Source organism: Trichoplusia ni, chromosome 6, assembly GCF_003590095.1.
Source record: "Trichoplusia ni isolate ovarian cell line Hi5 chromosome 6, tn1, whole genome shotgun sequence".
NCBI classification, from domain to species: Eukaryota; Metazoa; Arthropoda; class Insecta; order Lepidoptera; family Noctuidae; genus Trichoplusia; species Trichoplusia ni.
The window spans coordinates 14,201,929-14,225,978 of record NC_039483.1 but is presented as its reverse complement, the minus strand read 5'-3'; the positions used below and the strand labels follow the sequence as shown (position 1 = coordinate 14,225,978).

Genomic DNA, 24,050 nt, shown 5'->3' with positions numbered 1-24,050 from the left:
CTGTACAAAAAGGCTAAAATTTGAAGTTTATTTTTCCGGACCAAAAATCTTGAAATATTACCGTAGTCAAAACTGTACTTATACTTACCATTAAACTCCAGCAATACGTCTTGAACACTGTTCATGGGTGTACGTTATATGGCAGTTTTCTATTTATTTGTGTTTTCATTCCACATCACTGTTAAACCAAATCTCCAAGAGTAATTTATAAGTATTACTCTTGGATACTTTTTTATTATAAACTGACAGCTCTTATAAGTGGGGGTGTCGGTAGGCGCCTAAAGCAGAAGCATTAATAACCCAAACAGTAGGTATGTTTTTTAAAAGGCAGTAATGAATTTCTTTGAACGCGAGGAATTTACAAACATTCAAGTCACATGTACAAAGACACCCCAAGATTGTACTCGCTACACGTCGCGCGAGTGGGTTTGGCCATTTAGCTATCTGTGCAGTCGAAATCTGAATCCATAGTAAATCATCGAGCAAACAGGAATAATAATGAAAAAATATTATTACCTGGACCTGGATCTTGGATCCTTGGCCAGGATCTGTAGCTTTCTCATAGAAAAATATTTGTACTACTATATATTGAGGACTTTGATTTAAAGGTCGTGTAATGTAGATATTAATCAACACTAATGATATACGATAAAACGATGACTAAAACAAAATATACGTAAGCCATATCTGAAGTACAACCGAGCACGTGGCAAGTGACTAATCTAGTTTCTTGAAGCTGCTGCTCAAAGTATCATCTTGTAACAATGGAGTCTAAAATCTCTTTAGACACTTGAGCTCTTCGCTCGACTTTGGAAGAGGTGGTCAACATTTTGTTAGTAATAAAGGACAGGGTTAATTAGTCCAAAAAAATATATACAAGCGAAAATGTTATTTATTCAAGATTAGTACTTTGAGCAAATAAATTTTCTTAATAATTTATTCTACGTTTAACTTATCATAGTAAAATAAATATGGAATAACATGATATAAAATCTATAATGGAAATGTAAACATTCAGGTATCTAATTTATTTCATTGTAAAAATAAAGCTACAATGAAATTTGTCTATAAACAGCCTCTAGTACTGGAACTTGTAGTTCGTTCATATACTTTTTTTCATAACTGGAGAAGGCGGATTACTGAAATCCTTGAGGAGAGCCTCCCCGGGGAAGTCGGGGATGTTCCGATGGCGCAGCTCGACATCGGGGCGCTCGTCCAGCATGCAGGCCTGGATGTTCTTGTCCAGGGTGACGAGCCTTTGGCGGGAGGTCTTGTACTCCTCGACCATGCTGAGGTTGCGCTTGATACCGTCCACGAGCTTGACGACGGAGTACTCGCCCATGGCGGCACCCTCTTGCAACTTGGTACCCGCGATCTTGGCCACGGAGGACTCCTTGACGTCGGTGATCAGCTGCACCGACCACTCCCGTATATTGTTCAGGATCGCGAACGGACCCTCGTACTCGTTCGGGACTATCCCGTCCACTTCGGATTCGAAGAATGACAGCAGTGGGAACCATATTCTAGTCCTGTAACATAAGGTTATACAATATAAAATATGAACAGTATTTATTGTATCATAAATATAGATTTTTTTGAGCTTCAAGTTGATCCAATTGTGGACTGTGTAACTAGTTGACTGAATAATAGGTATCGTCTTAACACGGCCAGTACGTCTTTTTATCAGTGTGATTTTCTGTTCTGTCATAGTGTCCAAAACATTTTTAAACAGATTTGTATGCTCAAGGTTACAGGATCGAACCTGGAGGTATACGCCGACTGTCCCTCTTAATCGTTTCCCAATGGACATTCAAACGTACAATTATAGAAGTGAGAAACATTTTTATGCCTTCCAAAGACGCCGAAATTTGTTGCGCGCCGTCCCAATATAAATAAGCCTAAATGCAGTTAGTACCGTGTGATCTAAAGTTATGTCTACATACTAGATTGTTCAATAAATTATTGGAAACAAAAATCAAATCGATTTAAAAAAAACAGCACCGAAAAGGGATAATAATCTATAATTTCCACGTTCCAAACTCTTTCTATGGGAAGCCGTTGTCCAAAAGTGGGACAGGCTAATATTATACTCTGGACAATCTATACTAAACCTCACAAAACTTCAACAATAACTCCAGTTACTTTACCTGGAAGAATCATTCTGCATGAGCGCCTGATTATTGGAGAGCGTGTGATAGTAGAGGAAGAGGCGCGACGTGATGTAGAACGCGATGAACACGTCGATGGAGTAGTGCTCGTGCGCCGCCAGGATGAAGAAGATGCCGAACATGTTCATCACCCACGTCAGGATGTGCAGCAGGTACAGGTTGCGGGACGTGTCTGGAAATTGTGCAAACAACATTGTAAGTAAACAGTTCCAATTACATTTTAGAAAGAAATGGATGTTTTAAGACGTCAATTAGGTAAGAGTAATTTTGTTATAGTCAGGTTACTCCAATGTGAAATCATTAAACAAGTAGGAGAGAAGTCTTGAAATAAGGATCATCGATTACTTTAGGCAAGATTCATGAGGATGATGAATGCTCGGTATTTGGAATACTGATTAATTTGATATCTTGCCTAAAGTAAGTAATCGCGGCTGTGATTTTTGTATTTCAGAGTTAAGACCAATAGCACTGCTAACAATGAGATTTGATTTGATAAAAAAATGTATGTTGCCAGCGATTCTGATCGGCTGTGAGAGATCAGGATAACAATAAAATAAGCTAAGATTTGACGTTCAGTAGGAAAATCGATTTGCGTAAAAACTGTAATACCAGTAATAGTATTCGCATGAATTATAATATAAGAAAAAAAGGAAATTTCAATATATCCTCACAATGTTATAAATTGCATTTTTGGCAAATTTAATTAGTGACCTAATTGGGGACACGTTTGCTCACTTAAACTTTAAAAGAATAAAAAATGAATCTGAAAACTTAAAAATTGGCCGGGCGTATAACCTCGGATTGGCTCGGATACATTTTAGAGAGAGAAATACGAATATTAGTGATAACGTTAGTAAAATAAGTGGACTCTGGACTCTTAACGAAAACGTCGCAAATATTGGGTACTATTGTTGCGTTATCAAATGGAACGACCTGTTTGTTTTCTTAATTAAATTGCGAATGTGCGTAAAACGAAATTGCGACTTAACTTGTTATTTGCTTATTGCCTGATTTTATCAACTCGTTTGTATGTTATATTGAATAGGCGACACATAACAAAACAACATCCGATTACCTATTCGGTATAATAAATTTTACTGAAACACAAACTGATTTTACAAAAACAAAATGCAGTAAGGTATAACGTGTTCCAACGGCCGGTGTATGAAAAATTGCTATATACATGCATCGACCATCGCGAACGACGTTGCTTGGTTCTTCGGTATAGTAGGTAAGAGATTTCTCGATTCTCACTCTGAGGAGGTAAGTGTCCATGAGGATTCAGAGGCCGTTCCAAAAAAAGCGTGGTAGGTTAATACCAAAATGGTCTAGATCTAGAGTCTGGACCTAGTTCTTGCAGATTAGTATTTCTACCTATTTACTGATAAACTAGATTTTACTAATCCATGCATGTATGTTTTATCTCATAATACTAATATCCAAAAAACCTTCATAAGTAAGTGTTGTGGACTGTAAAGAAATGCCTTCATGGTAAATTCCGCAGGTAATAAATCGAAATGATCCCAAAGGAAAAATCACATCAGGATAAAATCTCCCATGATCCATATCCTGAATTAACTCGTGGGACACGAGTTAATTCAGGATATAAAACATGTGTGTATCAAACATCTTCCAAATGCGTTCAGTGGTTTTAGCGTAAAAGAGTATCAAACATCCACACATACTTACACGACGATTATTTATCCTTTTTTTTCAAAAAGGAAACGATAAAAAGTGATGTAATTTTCCAATTTGTGAAATATTTCAATTAGAAAATTACGTAAGTGAGAATATCCCAAAAAAAATATTCAAGGTTTTAATTTCGTGAACTCAATAAGGTCGAAGATATCTCATATACCCACCTAATAGAATATACATACTATAACGTGCCCAAATATTTATTTATTATAATAAATGGAAATCATTGTTTCATTTCGAATGGATGACTCCATCTTATTGTTTTCAAAAAACCGTTTAAAATATTCGATTGACCGATAAAACTGGAATAACATACGTTATTTTAAATATTCTCATAAAACAGGTATTGAGCGATGACAAATACCAGCGTTCTACGCGCAATGCAAATCGACAACAAGTCTATTTCCTGTTTAATTTCTGCAAGATTATAACACAACTGCGTCGCAAAAAAACAATACTGTTTTATTTTATAGGCTTGTGTGTAATGTTTATGTAATACGCCGTAAAAGCTTTACTACCGACAAGACATACACCGGCAATTCCAGCGAACAATAATTCTTGTTGAGCTATTGAAATTGTTTTTAGGAAACAGATAATTATTTAGTATTTATCTTGTATTTTACTGCCTCAATAATGCGTTTTAAAGTTTAACCCCGAACGAAAATAATCATGTGTTGGCGTTTAGCCGTCAGCCACTTCCGCGGCACGCACGCTTTGCTCTCGGCTCCACCGATCATACTTCACACCTAACCAAGGCGTTTAAAAATAATGTGATCACTTTACTTAAACAGCGTTCGTTTCTCTAAAACAACTGGTAGAGAAAAATTCAAACAAAACATGCTTGTTTAAATAAGCAATTATACATTTTGATTAGAATCAACTTAATTATCTAAGGATTCGCTGTAGAGCGGTCTTTAACATTTAGATAAACATCGTTATCGGGAAAACAAATGGCGAATAATATTATCAAAACAAATTCATTTTACTGATACTGAAGCGAGTAATGCGTCAGCCCGTGTTTTCAAACTTCCTTAATACGTCATTCATGTATATTTCTCTGATTAGGTTATCTATTATGTAAAGATTAGCTTTGGTGGTATCCGATATCTTTCCTCTATTAACACATATCCACAAGTGGGTCAACAGTCAACACCTAACGTAATTTAACTTCGAAAAAGGGGCACGAGACTGGAATTTTTATCAGAGCTGCGTTATAAATAGCTAATTTGTTTACACCGCAGTGTGGTGTGCCACCATAAAATCAATGTCACTCGCCGTCCGAAAGTTAGAAGACAAACACATTATGTGACGGCACGCAATACGAACAACATCATATCACGTTCACATAATTACGATGCTCTATTTACAAATCGAGCATCGCTTTCCTACGTACGCTTGCATGTTATGAGAAACAGTAATGACTGTAACATATTTCAAGCCTAATCTAAAAGCGATCGCACAAATGAGTAAGTGACAACACGACAACATGTTTTTTACATCCGTCACGCTGCTGCCCAACTGCAGTGGTATTTGGACGATTGCACAAGGTTAGCGCAATCAGAGTGCAACACTAGCTATAGTCAGCAGGAAAAGTTCACCACTAATGGCAGATTTAACATAAAGATCAAATTAACAAGCTTTGAAATTAAATATAACTTATTCCCTTAAATTCGCTAGAATTTGATATTGTAGAATTCGCTGAACAATGACAGGAGTTTGTTAATGTCATGTTTGTCAATCATCGACGTTTGATGCTGACATTGCTAAGTAGGTACGAATAGTACGATACTCACATTCAGTGATGAAGAAGTTGAGCAGCGTCAGGGCGACGGTGTGCCCTGAGAACATGTAGTCACCGCAGGTGCGTACTCCGCGCACGGACATGCCGGCGCCGCTCCAGATGTCGTAGGCCTGGCGCAGGCGGCGGCCCCACACCGTGAGGTCGTCGGCGGGCGGGTACGAGCGCGGCTCGCACTTCAGGTGCGACCCGGGCACCGACAGCGACGTGATCAGCATCGTGAAGCAGCGCAGCAGGAACACTGTGCCTGCCAGCGCGAAGAACCTCCGCAGTATTATGAACCTGAACAATTACAAACTCTTAGTTCTGCAGACTTTTACAATAACCGATACACGCACAAAGACACCCAGACTAGGAACAAGACTTTGTCGTGGCTGACACAAATGCTTGTCATACGCGGTGATCGAACCCGCGAAACGTAGCGCACAGCGTTTAAGGCGTGATAACCTATAACCACTGGGCTATCCGTTCATTATAATTGGCTCATTCTGTCTTTCTCTGGAGCAACCTCCGCTTCCCACTATCTCAGATGTGTAAAAACCTGTATTGATGGTGGCTTTACACCTCCATTTGAACCTACGCGATTTCACTGGTCATTAAGTACAGCGGGACTCATTATGTTGTGAGTTTCTCTAGGTAGGTAATCGGTATCTAATAATTAATCTTAGATTATTAAGATAGGCACTAACAGCTTCGCTTAGAAGTTTTTATTGGGATCAAGGCTTTAGAAAGGGTTTTAATCAAGGGACGTTGGCTTGAAATTAAAACCGTTATGTAGTCGCATTTCTGTCCTAAGTGCTAATTTTGATGTCGATAACGTTTTCTGTTAGACATGACTAAGTTATTAGTAAGTCACCGGTTATATTTAACAGGTTTACCTATTAACAGTTTTCCTATGATATTTACGTATAGGAAATGGGGTCATATAGAATTCGTCTGTTCAAATAAGTTAGTTTGTAAATTTTAAAAGGTTGCAACATGTTATCATTCGAATCAAAAGTTCGGGCAAAAGGCACGGTTGCATACGAGGATAAATGTATCCGTTTATTGATAAAAAAGCTATTGTATATCATCTGGAAATCTTACAATGGTTCCTGTAGTCAGACGGACAATGGGTAGCTGCTACCCAGTGCTGTGTATGACGCATTGCGCAGTTAGTTACAATATCCTTATTTATGTTGATAAAGAAACGAATGATTCACGAACTAATAAAGAGAAATCATTTTAAACGCAATGCTTTACTGCTTCAATGCATAAATGGCTTGATTAAAATCGGCCTTAAAAACTTAAGCGTGTGTAAACCTACTAATCACTGAATCGAAATAGTTGAATAAATAAAAAAGGAATAGATTAACAAGCGATTTAGATAAGGAGTGTAATGGTGTGTTAATAAATACATTCAGTAAACAGTCGTTTAAAATAAATTAAAGCGTGCTAAGATCATAATAACCTGTGTGTATAGCGATAGTCATTTTATTTGTTTCCTACAGACAAAGGTCTTTGTGAACCTCCTAAATACGTTTGTCCCACAGTTAGGACAAACGAACGCATCGATAAAATTATGATTCATCAATTCTGATACGCTTTTAAAGAGAATGACAATAGAAACGAATTATCGTTGTTGTCACAAAAGATACCACATAAAAAAGATGATTATAGAATATTTATATAAAGACTGTTTTTGTTTAACAAGGTTATTGGTATCAATTCTTTCTTTATGCTTTTAAAAATATTAACCTGTAATTGACACACAGCGGACAAAGACCTGGCAATACAATGAACCAGTGCAGAGAAGGGACTTTGCTAGGTTTTAGTAATTTTTCAGATAGTGTTTTAAGCGAATTGGTTTTAAATAATAATATTGGTATATTTCGATTTTCCTCAAAATAAGTTTCCGGCAACCACAAGCAATGAAATAACTATGCGGACGATGTGTATTGTACTCGTAATAAAATGAGAATTTACTTAAGGATGTAGAGAATAGTTTTTCACGTAAATTACTAGCAATTTTAAATATTGTGCAGTTTAAAACTATTCAGTTAGGTTTGATAGTTATTACCCATTGCATTTACGAAGTAAATAGGTGATACATCAATTTAAAGGAAACATAACATAATTCATGTCTTATAAAGCTATAGCTATAAAGATAAGGTGAGCAATAAAAAACCCACCTGCTTAAAAATAACTAAGTATTAGAAAATTATCTATGAAATAGTTGAAACAACGATAGTCATGATAAACCTTTTGGAAACCCTATTTCAAGCCGTATAACCATTCTTTTGCAATCGGGTAAAAGCAGAGGAAACAATTCCATGGCATTGCATTACATGGTATGTGGGTATGGCTGGTATGAGGTACCACACGTAAACGCCATTATCTAGGTGACGACGTAATCCACTTTCCTTCTCATCGTGTCATTAACATTGCTATTTAAAACGATGAATACGCTTTAATCATTTATTTAGATATTATTTAAGCTATTATTGTAAATCATAGATAAGAATATCAAAAAAAATATTTATGAGATCTAAGCCATCCTCGTGATAATTTTGGGTTGTGTTGTGCTGTGCGGGATGCCGCTCAACCAAAAGCGCCAGGCGTCATTTGATGGTTTCCTATCCGAAAAACAGAGGTTGCTATCTGTTTTAAAGTCCAGGCAAATGTAAGTATACGTCTATAAATTAATGCTTGGACTGGCCTTTCAAGGAAAGTAGCAAATCGATCTGAGTAAGGCTGCCAGCAAGCAGCATGACCGATGGCAAAGAGCGACTGCTACCTGACATACAAACGTCATAGCCCGTTAAATATCTTATTAATGGATATCTAATTTATGGATACATATACCTAGCTTTCTAAAATTGATGCTCATTTATAATACTAATCACAAAGTGCGAGTCCTGAACTCACATGAAATTCAATCAATATTGTAGTGAGGTAACTAACGCAGATGACTCGTAACTTTTGGCACGGAACAAAACTATCAATTGTGATTGAGTGAGCTGGTTGGTTAAGACGCATGTGCATATTTTTTTTATGAAATAATTCGTTAACATTGATTCAAGTGCTTATCAATAAATACCGCGAGACTTCTAAGAAAAAGTTCGTTGTAAGAAAAAGTATTTGAGTATTCATATTGAAACGCGTAGGTAGACCGTTTACTGTATTAAATAACTACACGGTTTTATTTAATTTTATACTTATTTAGTTTTCTATGATACATATTTGAACAAATTGGCGATTGGTAAATTACTTTTGTCGTTTAAAAGTTATATGTATAGACGTTAAAGATCAATTTACAAACAAACAAATTTGTCGTCAAGTGTTGTTGACATGGATAATATTCGAATTCGCAATTCAGGAACGTCTTGCAGCGTTAGTGGATTTTCCTTTGTTGTTGATACGACACTGTTGCAACAATAAGAACCTACTGCCCAGCAACACTCTTGCACATGTCTTTGTACATTTATAAACAAAAACGAGTAGGATTTGCAATGTACACAACTATACAACTAGCAAAACACAATATTGGGCATGTTGACAAAACAAACCTTGAGGCATATCATTACAAAGACGTTTGGACTAGATTTTAATACAAATGTCCTTATTAGCATACAATCAATTTCTCAATTTGTTGAATAAACATGTTGTATGCATAATTGTTCAATTAAATGCATTACTGGAGAAACATGACCTGTTGGCATTAATTGCAAGTTTCATGGAATAGTATTAGGTACTAGCATGTAATTTTGTATAACCTCTGACCTTTGAAACTAGTTGATACGGCATAATTAATAAATACAAGATGCTTGCATGCTGATAGTATTGTTTTATGTTTTCATATTACCCATTAAAGTAGATGTTTGTACTACATAGCACTTATCATTGTTAATTTATTATCTTTGTTTTTTTTTTAATTAATGTACTAGTAAGTTAATTGTACATACCTATGTTTATGGAAGAAGAGTACAACTAGCCAAATGGCCATGAGGAAGGATCCTGTGATCTCGCACATGTCGAAAGCCCAGGGGATGTGTGGCACATTGTCTAAGAACAGATCTGGCAGTGGAGGATACTTCTTCATATCTGGCACCTTGTCATGTACAATGACCATCACCACAGCAGTCACCCATGTCACCAGGAAGACATAGCCTGTGATAAGCATACATAACATATAGTTTTTTAGACCACCTCTTTGGTAATTTATAAGAGCCCATAATATGGTACCCCAATAACTGATAAACTTACATATTTATATTTTGAAACCGTTCTTTAAATTATTAGCATCTTTTGCAGTCAAAAAACATACATTTCCAGTAATTTTACCAATTTTAAATAATTTCACAAGATAATTTTTATTCTGCCCTCATAATTTCAAGCCATGAGGCAAATAAAGAAATCAGATTTACATAATGTATTTAAATTCAGACTACATTCACTTCATTTTTTTTCTTTGTTGTCATTGTTTTGCTGTCTTCATTTCTCATGACAGACTGACCTCATCTTAATATTTATCATAAAAATATAAATAAAAAATATTATATTTACATTATGCAGATTATGTTGTGGAAATAGTTGTATGCACATGTGTTGCAACTATGTTTTTATGACGCAATGAAGTAGTACTTGTTTTGTTTGTCACACTCATGCAAATTCCTTGGACTGAATCCCAAACATTTAAGTAGGGAAACAAACTGTATCACATATTAAATTAATCAGTAACAATTAATATAAATAATTACCTAGAGCTATAGCAGTCTTCCAAATTTCAGGTTTCAATCTCGAAGCTTTCACGTCTGGTGTAAAACTCGACATGCATTCAGAATTCCTTACATATATTTCACTTGGCAGTTTGTTGTGGAGATTATAACTCAAATGCGACAAGTTAGTCCCAAGGAAATTTATATTTGTTGATGGATTACTGAGCGCATCATCACAAAGGCCGAGCTCGAACATCGCAGAACGATTGTGTTTTTGTAATTTCTTCACGAGCAATATGAATCTCTTACGTTCACCCAATTTTAACTGATCGAACGGAAAATCATAGAAATCTCGGTCGACAAAGGAAAGAAGACACTGTCCGTCAATATCGTGAGATTTACAAATGTCTGTTATGATACAAGATATTTTCTCTTTATGTAATAAATCTAAAACTTCTTTGTTACTCCAATTGATAATATCAGATTCCATTTTCACAAATTACTCTTACTTTAGGACAAAATTAAAATAGACATTTAATATTTCTTGAACAATTTGTACGAGTGTAAATGTATATAAACAAGATAGCACTGAGAGTTAGTGGACAACCACAAAACTGTATTTATTTTAAAATTTATTAATCCATCGCGGAATGAAATGACAAACTGACAATGACAAGTGAACTGACGTGACATTGAAAGTTTGATTTGACATTAGAACGAAGATGTCACCGGGGAAACTTAATAGTCGATTATAGAAAAAATCAATAACTTGTTTAGTCGATTGTGACGAGTTTTAATCTACAGGACTCAAAGTATTTGAAAGTATATAATGTCTTTGACAGGACCAGAGTATATAAGGTCTTTGGGACTGGGTCATAACGTAACGTTTATAACGCTAGAGTAAGGCCATGCGCAAGAAAGCCCAGGACGGATTAGCCTGACGCAGAAAAATGAGGAGACCCGACCCCAAATAATGAGATAAAAAAACACAAAATCGTATAATCAATGTGTTTAATTGAATGATTGTGAATACAGTTTTATCAATCAAATTATTAACATAACAAGGTACTTCAAATAATCAAAACGAACATTAAAGAATCACCTTATGGTATAAAAATATATAATTATCCGCGTAGGCATTAGGAATCTAACAGGCGTAATCAAATAATATAACATATTATAAGTTGGTCAGCTGCACTATTGCAACGAATTTTACATGATGTATAGAAACACTTAGGGAGCTAAAAACAGGTTTTCGTAGAAACTAACCAGGTAACAATACATAATCACAGGATTCCTAAACAGACCGGAAGAATGTTTTATAGTATTAACGAGACTATACTCAAATAAGTAAGGCCATTATTAAAATTTTCGACATTTTGTTTAGGTCAAATCAAAATACAAACTAACCTTAAGACTTTCATAAAGACAAATATACGACACAATAATGAAATTACAAAAATAATGTATAAAAACAAAACAGTTTTTGGCACGTCAACTAATATTTGTGGTTGAACTTCATCTGCAACAAATACTTGACGTTGACTTGAGCGACGTCGTATACGATGAACCTGAATTTGTGCTAAGGAAAATATCCAAAGGAAAAATAAACAGTATGGTGACGAATTTAGATTTAAGCAAATGTTTCATACATTAGGCATGCAGTACTCTGCGCAGTGGTAATTAGCGCTTCCATTTAGGTTTCAGCGAAAATTTATAGAAAATTATGTATCTTGATAGCCCTGAAGTGGAACTAACGCGTGTATGTCTGTATTCAGACTCGTGACTCGCACTCATAAACATTGGCGACAGCGACACACAATCAGTTAGCACGCAAACCGCACCCAGATAGTGGTAAGTGGTGAGTGACACGGTTAACTTTTGAGTCCCCGCCCTAACTTCCATTCGCGGTTACCCTTGCTCCATATTCAGGGTGGCCAAAAGCATTGAGAACGTAATATGTAAAATATTACGAATGATAGTAATTCGAGTGCATTGTGTAAAGGATACTCGTTGTAGAGCAGTGTGGTGTCGACTTTGTTGTTGACGGGTTTGCCGAGAGGCACAATGGTACCGTCGTCTAGCTTGCGGCTGGCCGCGGGGTCGGGCTGAGTCTTGCCCACACCCCACGCTGAATGCATGTTGGGAGGCAGCTTCACGTCCTCAGCTTGACGGCACTCTTTCCTATAATATTCAATCGATATTTAATTATTACTGGTATATATTGTGTAAAATACAACATTACATTACATTGCAATAAATAATTGCATTTTGTTTAAGTGTGTCAAAGCTTCTGCTGATAAATATCGAACTTACATGTTACCGAGTGCGACCTCGCACAGCAGCATGAGACCCGTGGGATTGTTGATGCTGGTGCAGCAGTAGTTAGCGGACTTGGAGACCATGTCCGCGAAGTACACGCCCTTGCCGAACATGTAACCAGTTACTGGGGCCTCGGGCGGCGCTATGCGGAGACCTGTGTACAAATTGTTTAACAATTAAAATATGAGAGATTAAAAACTTCTCTTAAAAAATTATGTGTTGGTGACTGGCGGTGTTGTAGTTTTAAAATAAGTCAAAGAATGAATTATAATTATCAGCAACAATGAACCCTTCACAACCCTTGCGAAATTCAGCTCTTTTCACTTGAAATTTTGTTAAATTCTTCTCTAAAGTTTTCTGGATTGTTTCATTTGGTCAGTAATAAAATTATTAGTTGTGGTTTATTTCCTTAACTCGTAGATTATCTGCATGAATATGTAGAAGAATATAGGAACTGACCCTGAGAGATGATCCCAGCGAAGTTTGTGACCCGCGATCCGTGCCACAGTAGCCGGCGGTTGTGTAGCTTCCTGAAAGGCTTGTACCTCTTGTCTTCACCCTCGCGGACCACTTTGAATACCTAGACAATGTATAAAACTGTTATTAACATGTTACATATAAGAAAATTTATCAGTCACTTTAGTAAAAGATGGAAAAACATGATAGTGACGAGTAGTGGATGAGTGACGATTAAATTATTCTCACCTCTTCGATATCCAACGTGTAGGAGGAATGTGTAGCGGCGTGTGTGTTGCGCACGTACTCCTGGATCATCTGGAACTCGGGCGAGGCGCGGTCCAGCGGCGCTATGCTCGCCTTCAGCTTCAGGTAGTTCGCCGATATGGGGCTCGACTCCTTCGAATCTATATGATAATAAAATATTATTAAAAAGTTCCGAAAGCAGACAAAGGTTTCCACTGTTCCCGAGAGAAAGTCTGGACAGGCACCGCCACACTAGTGTTTGTTGGTTCTGTAATGGCCGTGGCGTATCTCATATCTTTTGAACGGGTTTATGATAGCCTTTATTTAGGAATGAATTTGAAGATGAACAGTACTATGTTTAATGGAAATAAAAACTAGATTACACCTAAATTAGTGTAGGCATGAGGGCAGTTATGAATGACACTGCATTGTAAACAAGAACTCAAAATAATAATATCATTAGCAGAGCTTATAAAAAAAACAGTAATGAGGGTGGAAGATATTAAGTACAAGACAAGTTCAAAATTCTTAAAAAATTCGTAAGGTTACCTTCCATTGTACTCGCACAATTCACTAATTACCAAATAGTTGTATTGATTAATTGAGGACAGCGACGACAGTATACACTATTGATAAGATGCTACTAAGGACATGGTTGTATTTGGAATAGATACAGGGTAGTAATTAAGGACTTGTTTAAAGTATTAACGAAAATAATAATATGGAGTAATGTAATTGAACTCGTGTTTATTTTGTTGAGCAGTGGCCATTCAAAATTTTGAGTTAAAATTAACTTTTTTTATAGAGAAAGTGGATGCGAATGCAAAGATATTTTGCATACGAAAGATATTTTGCATACTCAACTGGGAAAAATCGTATTGTGTAATAAAAAAAATAGATTATAGCTAAAACAAAAACAGTTCGTGAGTCGTGACCTGGGTTTTCTATGAAACTGTCATGCGATATTTTTAATCAGTGTAAAGTCGTAAAACCCAATACTTTTTCACCATATTTACTACGATCAATAATATTTTACTTATATATTCCTAAATCAATCATCCATCAATTCCAGATCTCATTGAGCGTTGTGTTATTTGTAGGGGATCTTTGGAAGTATACAGTGTCGGTGTTAACTAATACAGTCGTTAAAAAAATAAAGCTTGAATAAAAAACAAGCGTTTCCAGTCGCGGGCAAAGATGACTCGACTTTACTGTAGTAAATTGAACTTACCTGTGCTCAATAAGCTGTAGGCTATCTCAATCTCGAGTAGATTGTCCAACATCGCAGTCTTAGATTTAATGAGCTCAACATTGTCCAGCAACGGAGCATTGTTGACACCAAAGTCGTGTGGAATCAAAGTGAAGAATCTACAAATAATACATGTATTTTATAGCTGGAATTATACATTACATTTTAAGAAACGCGGGGGACGGACGGGTATTGCGGAGCGATTTGGTGGAGGCCTCTGTCCAGCAGAGGAATGTAGGCCAAGTACATTGATGAATATTTTAAAAAAAAACCATTATTCAGGCAAGTTTTTGCTGTTGCTGTGTTTTTTTCATTTATTATTATTAAAATAATTGAGACCGATTATGTGACTTGATAAAATAGATAGCATAAAATAAACAACAGCCAAAAAAGTTCCGATTGCTAAGCTAAAGAAAGAAAGTAATTTTGGTAATAAGTACAATAATTTAATTAATCACCTGTTAGTAGCGTCGATTATTTTATTTTGACTAGTAGAACCTTTATTGATTAATGTCAACAGTTCTGATAACACTTGGTATCCTGATTTGATCTGCTTTTTAGACAGTTTTCCTAATGGCATCTTCTCAGTATCAAGCTAAAAAAAACATTAATTTTAGTGATTTTAAGCACAAAAGGAGTTTGATCAACTGTAGGAATCGTTGGGCATGGTTTATATATGATCGTATTTATTTGCAAGAGCACAGTAAACAGTACACCTAATCATCTTTAACATAAAAATGTCTTACCTCAAACTCCAAAAGTGTTTTCTTCATAACATTGACATCAAATATTTTGATGATAAGCTTCTGTACTGACTCGGGGAGATCGCAGGTCTTGTCTAATGCAAGATCCTGTGAAACCTTTGCAGCGTCCGTGCCGTAGTCCATATCCAGCGGGAAGTAACGACCTGGGACCTAGAAGATAAAGAAAATACTAAGAAATATAGTTTACGCAGTAAATAGGTTGAGGCGTTTAAGGGTGTTTAAAAACTTGGTGGCATCCATTTATGTTATAGAGGGTATCACAAAAAACACATACAAGTAAATGACATTCAAATTACATCAATTACAATGGTTCGCAACCTGCAGGTCTTCTGAAACCTACTTTTTTTTATCATTAATTGACTTCGTTGTTTTTGTTACAATTTATTCCTGTGGGTAATTTAGGTGATTACCTTCAAAAAGTAATCCCTGCCATGCCAGTCGTTCTCGGTCTTTTCCATGTAAAGCGTGCAGAACTTGTCGATAGCTTCGTCCACATTACGACACGGCTCTACTTTAGAGCCTCCGATAGTCGTACCGATGCGGCCCCACGAACGGAACAACCAGTATCTAAACAACAACTATTCATATAACAAATATCGGGACAAAATTTGATTATTGAGATTGAAGCAATTAATTTGACCGAACACTATTCCATTAGAACAAGATTCCTTATTAGCGTATAAAGTTAATAAGAGAATGAGTTTTCAATCGTGTTGAAAATTTAATATGGTATATTATTGGCATCATTTCATTTAAGTCAAAACTGTGTAGCTGTTACTTAGAAAAACGAAAAACGTAGGTTAGCTTTAGTTTAGTATACTTAGAAGGAAATACTAAGCAACAATATTTTTTGTTTTAGTGAAGCACTATAATATATGCAGACAACATCACATACATTGTTCTGAACCCAAAGTAAGTTGCTAAAGCACTTGTGTTATGGAATTCAGATACGAAGAAGGTACCACAAACACCCAGACTCGAGACATGTAGAAATGTGAATTTTTACATTGACCCGGCCGGGGATCGAACCGAGGACCTCAGAGCTAGCGACACCTTGAAACCGGTGCGTACGCCAATCGACCACGGAGGTCGTCATTACACAATTGCGACAGTAACAGTACACTTACTTCTTCTTGTTATCACCTTCCAAGACCTGTAACTTGTAGTATGAGTTCTTCTGCGCGACAACATCTGTCTGTGACAGCACCACGGTGTACTTGGTACCGTCGTGGTCCGTGTACACGTGAGCTTCGTCCTGCAGGTTGGACGCCGGGTCCACCGCTGTGCCGCCTGGGGTTGCGATATACAGGTTAACGTGGCATGACTGACAATCTGGTTTAAGTCTAATAAAGTGATATTTTCTACAAAAAAAATACGTAATAAGTACAATTTAAAATACAACCGACTATGACTGTTGAACACGTTAATAGTGTAATTCGGTAAACGAATTCACCTATAAATAAAGTCAAACAAAAAATAAGTATATGAATTGTTATAAAGGTGTGACTAATTATTAAAGATTAGAACAAAGTACCTTGAATTTTGAGTTTGACTGCAGACTTGGTTGATTTAACATACATGCTGCCAGACTTCTGGACTGACTTTCCATCTAGAACATCTTGTGGTACTCTTGTGCTTGGCTGAAAACAAAAAGACCATAAGCTACATATCTCACTCTACGTACGCAACATGACACGTGACATGTTGCGCAACGGAGCGTAATTTTTGTTTTCATACATACAAACAAATGGCTTCGTTATAGAACATGTTGCGCAACAGATTGTGGGTTGAATGTTACCGAGTACGGAGGCTCGTATGTGCTGCACTTTTTACGGCGTGTCCTATTATGGGATAGTAATTATATCTTCCTTCATGTAGCTTTCTCCGAAGATCATTTGAGGCGTCCCGTCATTGATATAAGCTCGTTATTTAGTACGTTTTCCATAAAAGGTAGAAAATATATTAATAAGAATACAAAACTTACATCTGATCCCCAATCAGCTATATTGTTTTCCTTAACAATTTCTAAAGATTTGGAGATTGTGCCCTCTTTTTCAATTAAGTCAAGGAATGTTTCTTCTACTACCTGTAAGATAAGTATTTTTTCTTATGTGTATGTTATTTAATTCAAAATGTTTTTGCTTAACATTTGCAAACTTGTTTTCATAGAGATTAAATAAAAAATAGATATAAGCTAAACATTGAAGAAAAAACACGTCTGAAACTAGACCAAAAGATCTTTTCTGATATTTGTTACCTGAAATCACTAAGTAAAGGAAAAAAATATACACCGTGATTTTTTAGTCGTCTTACAAAAGCCGCCCAGTTCATGTATCCAATGACTAGAACACGTTCATGATAAAAAATTGGTATTTATGTTTGAATAAATTTCAAATGCAATTTTTATTCAATATTATGATGCAATTCGTAGATTTTTAGAAATACAGCTCTGTTGTGAGCGCGGTCCGAGCCTTGTAACAATGGTGAGGGGCGGCGTTTTTTTTTTAATTTTTAAGAGTATATTTCAGATTCTTCGTACTTATTATCTTAGTTGATGATAAAAAAATAATAATCGTGCCTAGGGGTATTTTACGTCGGATACATGAACTGGGCTAGTTTTGTAAGACGACTGAAAAATCACCGTGTATTTGCAATTTAAATTTATGCTACTCTATAAAATATCGCAGTTTTCTACACTCTATATTAACTTACTTCGATATCCATAGACTTGATCGCCTGCATTTTCTCAGACATCTTCTCCAACTCTTTCTTAGTGGATACTACCGCAACTAGAGTGTCAGTCAGCTTGGAGACCACCAGCCCTCCTAGCTTCAGGATACGCTTCTTAACTTCCTCTTTATTACTCAACTTGCCATAAATGTAAAACTGGAGATTCTTTAGTGGTGGAATTGGAATGTCTTTTTTAACTCTGGAAATTGAGACTTACATGTAAAGACTGGATAATTATTTGTAACGATTTATAGAATATTTTGTTGGGACTCCACCGTGATTGGATACTAGATCCTCCGAGAACGACAAGTACCGGGTATGATCCCCGCGTAAGACAAACGTTTATTTTATCCATTAATACTTTATTCGTGCATTATGCATATGACTGATATATTCGTGAACCCCATACGATACAAGGAATTAATTCATTAGTGCGGGAGTCGTAAAGATACAAGCAGTATAGACGGGTCAGCGGAAAAAAATACTTAGAGGTAAAATGTGATAAAAGGGCAAAAAAATATCTTAGTAATGCACTTTATCGACCGCAGCGAATCCGAAGAATCCCTACTAATATTATAAATGCGGAAGTAACTCTGTCTGTCTGTCTGTTACTCTTTCACGTCTAAACCACTGAACTGATTTTAATGAATTTTGGTACAGAGATAGAGTTGACTTCGAGAAAGAATAGGATAGTTTTTATCTCGAACTTTTGAAGAGTTCTCTTGGAAACGCGATATAACCGACCTCGACGCGGGCGAAAAGCTAGTATTATATAAAACAAAAGCCTCCTTACTTAGTTTCTTCTTCTTTTTTGAGGAACACGAGCTGAGGAGGCGGCTGTGACTCGAACACTCTGACGTCAGTTTTAGGTTTATATCTCTTGAAGATGCTGCCCTCTGCATAAGCTTTTGGGACAACCATTGCCACTCTTTTAGGAGTCTGTGTAACATACGTGCACTTTGTCCATTGGCTGATGTCACCTGTGAAAACAGATAATGTATGATTAAAATTCATTGTATGAAATAGACATTTCATCTTACTTAAAAGAATTCAGGAACAGGAGTTTATAACATAATTATAATATTGTGATTTAAAGCTTACCTGTGCAATTGTAACCAAATGTGCTCAAGACGAGCTGCCCATGCTTGCACTCCGGGCACGGCAGGAGGGCTCCAAACGCCATACAGTCAGCGAGGCGGTCCAGACACTACATATAGAATATGTACATACTAAACTTAAACACATGGAGCACACACACTACTGGAGTTGGATGCATACATACATAATGATGATCTTTTGCATAAAATGCTTGTAAATCTCAGAGTAATTTCTTAAGATTCCTTACACCTACACGCGTGTTTGAAAAAGGTAATTCGGGATGGGTGTATTTTAAAACCTGTCTTAAGATTTGGGGAAAGAGTCAGGAGACATTTATAAAAGTTCATATGCGCGTTTTCCAAAAAGCACTTCTTTACGCGCTTACACGCTCTTCCAATACATTTGAGCAATTCAATTGGTTTTCCATTGTCTATGTATATCGAACAGTGCCTTATCCAGAAATATAACCTGGTCATGTAAATACAAAGATTTTCTCGATGATATATTAGCGATTGACTGCTACATACCCAAAACTATGGGGTAGAATAACAAATGTTCTACTCCAGTAATACGTACATCAACAGGATGATGATGTTCATGTATATGTTTAATAAGTTTTGGGTTAATAATTTTGTGATTGACAAGTTCCAAGTTTTATTTTTACTCTTCTTATACATGAAGGTGAAAACATTCAAGACAATAGATTTGATATTCGATCTCAGATTTAGCACGCAAAAAGCTATTGATAAATAAGACACAAATGTTATTAGAACTGTTAGCAATCCTCGTAAGTAATTACAGCTTTGTTAAGTAGATATCATCATTATTTTATGCAATGACAAATTGATAACGCTTATCAGTGCATATTAATCTCGCTCTACATAGTAAATTAACATGGCCTTATAAAATGCGATACGTTTATAAAGCGTGAATGATACTTTACTTTCAATATGTAGTTTTATATATTTTCTTTCGCTTTCATTTTTCCTCATTCCTCCGAAATATAGTTGCATCAAAACTGTTCTTCACAGCATTTATTTAGTTTTTAATGGTCCTAAATGGAATGGACATATCTTTTTCTTAAATTCCTTCTTAATATATGGTAGGTTGAAGGCATAACCCCAAACTTAAGACGACACCTGATCGGTTTGACTATTAACATGAGATACCGGGCACTACGCCGCATGGAGTAGACCAAATTCTATGTTGCATAATCATCTTATATACCTATTTAAGCCTAACACACGTTAACCAACCACGTCGTCACACACATCAACCGCGGAGGTTGGCGGCGATGTAAGTGTCCTTAATTTGAACACTGTACATTTAGATAAATTTTCGTAAGCCCGCCCTGGGTTATTGAGAATATCAGTAACCTTACCGCATCTCGTCCACTCGGTATTTCTTGTGAGTTCTCCTCAAGCAACTCCTCCAGATCCGACTTAGTCAGCTCGCTCAAGGCACTCCTATATTTATGATACAGTTTATTTTGTTTCTCCATTTTCTTCTCTTTCGCCGCTTCCTCTTTCAACTCTTCTTCATTCTTGGGTTCTTCTTTCAATTTCTTGACTGGTACTTCATCTGCTTTTAATGGTCTACAACAAGTTATATACATTACTAGCTGTTGCAAGCGACTTACAGAACCCGTGGTGAATAATAAAACAAACTTACTTGATCTCTGTCTTAACAATCTTCTGGTCCTCTTTCTTAAGGGTATCAAATCCAGGTATACTCTCTCCTCCAGCAAAGAAGAGCAATTCATTCCTTTGTTTAGCAAAACAACTTATGTGATGCCAAAGTGGTTGGCCCCCATACTTCGCTCCAATTTCAGTGTCATACACAACCTTGCAAATTCGAACTTCATCCTTAAAATAAAGAACAATTTGTAAATAATGCCGTGGTATAAAAGTTCTCTTTTGTTAATTTAGGCAAATTAGCAAGATTAGATATTACACATGACCCTGGTTAAAGCATAAGACAATTTAATAAGTTACTTCTTTTATAATTCAGTTAAAAACAAAATCTAATTTATACATCATTTTTGTTGAAGGTGCAATATGATGATATTATGAAGTCAAAGGTTTTAGGAGTCCAGATGTCTTAATATCATGTGTTGTCCGGCCATGGGTTCTTAAAATACTGAAGAATTGGACAAAGCTAGACAAAGCCAAAAAGTACAATTGGTAATTCCATGAACCTCTGTACCATTACGCGCTTTAGTCATAGTGTGATCTATTAACTTGCTCATAAGGTTGAAAATAATGATGATGTTGTATCTTAACAAAATAAACATTACCTTACAGATTTTAATTTCACAGTGTCTACAGGCTGCTCTGCTGGATTTTGAGTATTCTAAACGGAAGTCCTTAAGTGCTATAGCATTAGATTCAGTATTTGAATCTTCAGCTGCCCTTTTTTTGCCTTTGCCTTTCCCTTTAGATTTCTCAACTGGCAAAACTACTCCAATGGAATTTTCTACAAAATAAAATATTGATAATGATTATCGGTATGTTAAGACTATTAAATTGGTAAAACATAATACATATTTTAAAATCCAATGGTTTGTCTAAAAGACTAGAAACTGATTTCAGTGCTTGCCCTGAGGTCCTATAGTTTATCCTTTTATCTTTTCAGAATCTTGTGGTGAGTTAAATAAGTTTATTAACATACTCATGGTTGATTTTATCCTCTGTTGATCAGCTGTCTTGAGTTTATTAAAATTTGCAATTTCGCTGACAACTGTTGGCCTCTGCTTCTTAAAGAAACATTCTTCATGGTGCCAATTAGGTTGTTTACCATCAAAGAAGGCTGACTGGAAAACATAAAAAATATATTTAAAAAACTGTGAGGTTTGTATACAATTTTTCTGGCTCACTCCTGAGACCCTACACTCTATTTGTTTAGGTAGGTCCTAAAAATGAGAAAAACAATCTTGGTGTGCCGGTTTTGTGGTATATGTGATTTGGTAATCTTTATTGTTGTTGTACATTATTATTAGTTGCATCTTATTTATAAACTGAGTTTTTAGACCAAATATACCAAGACTATTGAGACTATACAACAAGTAACTGTTCTTCAGCTATCACTTAAGTTGAATGACGCAAGCTGGAATGATGTCATGATTACCCTTATTGCAATTGGTTGAGTGGTTTAGCCATGAAAGTGCAACAACTATATATTGTATCTATTTCTTTATGTAATATTTAAAACCAAATACAAAGAGAAACATAATATATAAAAGAATGATAGGCACAAAGGCAGCATGAAACATCAAAAAGAAGCAGACAAATGTAGGCCAGAAACAAAAACAATAACTACATACATAGGTACATACAACCAATACAAAATATATACTTACTTACATTTATTACATGTATAAATATATAGTTACGTAAACAAGGACATCAAGCTTTCAGATGCAAGACACAATTTTTAAAGAGAAAGAGATTGGGGTTCCGGAAAGTGAGGCGACAGCACATTCCACAGTCGAGGCGCATGAACAGATAAGGAGAAGGAATACAAGTGGCTGAAATAGGGCTGAATTTTAAGATGGGACAAACTATTACTTTCGCTTTTATACTATTAGTGTAGATTTACATTACATACGTATATAAATATGTCCACCATTTAATTATTAATAGATGTTTGTATCATTATTAAATGATGTAACGGTTTACTCATGTTTGTATCGTTTTCTACACATCGCAACCGACCTTGCAGGGGCAGTCATCAGTTTCAAGCAAGTTTCTAAAGTTGTTAAGAAAAACTACGTTTTTTTTTGTTATTGTTTAACTGGGATTTTACAGTCGTAGTAATTGACATGATATTTATATAGATTAATCGCTTGCATAAAAATAAATTTTAACTTAGATCGTTATACTAACCTGCACCATAATGGCTATCCGCAAAGCCCCTTGGTCAATTTTTTGTTTACATCCTTTACAGGCCGCTCTCCCTGATTTTGCATATTCCGCTTGATACGGTAAATCCGTCATTATAATTTGAAACCAAGCACTTTACTTGTGTCTGCAATTAGGCACGAGAATTCTAACCCTTTATGTTTTCTGCCGCAAAATTTACAACTGTCGTTTAAAAGTTCTAACCGGCTACTTGCCTTGTCAAAATCAAAACATCGTTTAGTTCTTTTACGATTGCTCGTTAAAATAGTTTAGTAATACTCTATATTAGTCGATTTATTCTGATTTTGAAAATATGATGATGGAAATAATCTATACTCTGTACTAATATATAAAGATGAAGAGTTTGTTTGTTTGAACGCGCTAATCTCAGGAACTACTGGTCTAAATTGAAAAATTATTTTTGTGTTGAATAGACCATTCATCGAGGAAGGCTTTAGGCTATAAACCATCACGCTGCGACTAATAGGAGCGAAGATACAAAGGAAAATGTGAAAAAATAGGGCAGGTATAAATCATAACTTATATCTTCTACCCACGGGGACGAAGTCGCGGGCAACAGCTAGTTTATTTATAAAATGAGGAATTACTTAAATTCATTTATGTATTTAGAGTGGCCGAGGTATTCAATATTTAAATATTTTATCAGGGGTGAATAGAGTATTTGACTAAAAATACGAGATTGTCAGACAGATTTCGAAAAACGTTTCTTTTATCTCGTAAATAAATAATAAAATCTCGTGTGACGTCACTTATCATTATGTTTTAAATGATGTGATGAAATGAAAAATACTAATTTAATATTTTTTGGAAATCTGTCTAATAATCTGGTTAAATCTTATAATATAAATCAGTAGGACTATACAAATATGTTTCCTATTAAGGCAACTAAAAATAAATTTCACTC

At 35.8% G+C, this 24,050-nt stretch overlaps 2 protein-coding genes across 2 annotated transcripts; both read right to left on the bottom strand.

The window, feature by feature from the left end:
• Nucleotides 1–977: 977 nt before the first annotated feature.
• LOC113495049 (sphingomyelin synthase-related 1) lies at nt 978–11,030 on the bottom strand. The gene is made up of 5 exons (XM_026873626.1): nt 10,404–11,030; nt 9,609–9,813; nt 5,660–5,946; nt 2,148–2,340; nt 978–1,529 (listed from the first exon to the last, which is right to left on the bottom strand). The coding sequence occupies exons 1-5, from the start codon at nt 10,849–10,851 to the stop codon at nt 1,103–1,105; spliced, it is 1,560 nt and encodes a 519-aa protein (XP_026729427.1). The 5' UTR covers nt 10,852–11,030; the 3' UTR covers nt 978–1,102.
• A 325-nt stretch (nt 11,031–11,355) lies between these two features.
• Nucleotides 11,356–23,381, bottom strand: LOC113495048 (poly [ADP-ribose] polymerase). Its single transcript, XM_026873625.1, has 20 exons — nt 23,111–23,381; nt 21,897–22,038; nt 21,523–21,701; nt 20,898–21,091; nt 20,608–20,821; nt 19,230–19,335; nt 18,922–19,108; nt 18,111–18,327; nt 17,383–17,484; nt 16,933–17,038; nt 16,526–16,688; nt 15,809–15,965; nt 15,381–15,548; nt 15,093–15,229; nt 14,617–14,753; nt 13,389–13,546; nt 13,143–13,263; nt 12,678–12,837; nt 12,372–12,545; nt 11,356–11,932 (listed from the first exon to the last, which is right to left on the bottom strand). The coding sequence occupies exons 1-20, from the start codon at nt 23,219–23,221 to the stop codon at nt 11,860–11,862; spliced, it is 3,006 nt and encodes a 1,001-aa protein (XP_026729426.1). The 5' UTR covers nt 23,222–23,381; the 3' UTR covers nt 11,356–11,859.
• Between the last annotated feature and the right edge of the window lie 669 nt (nt 23,382–24,050).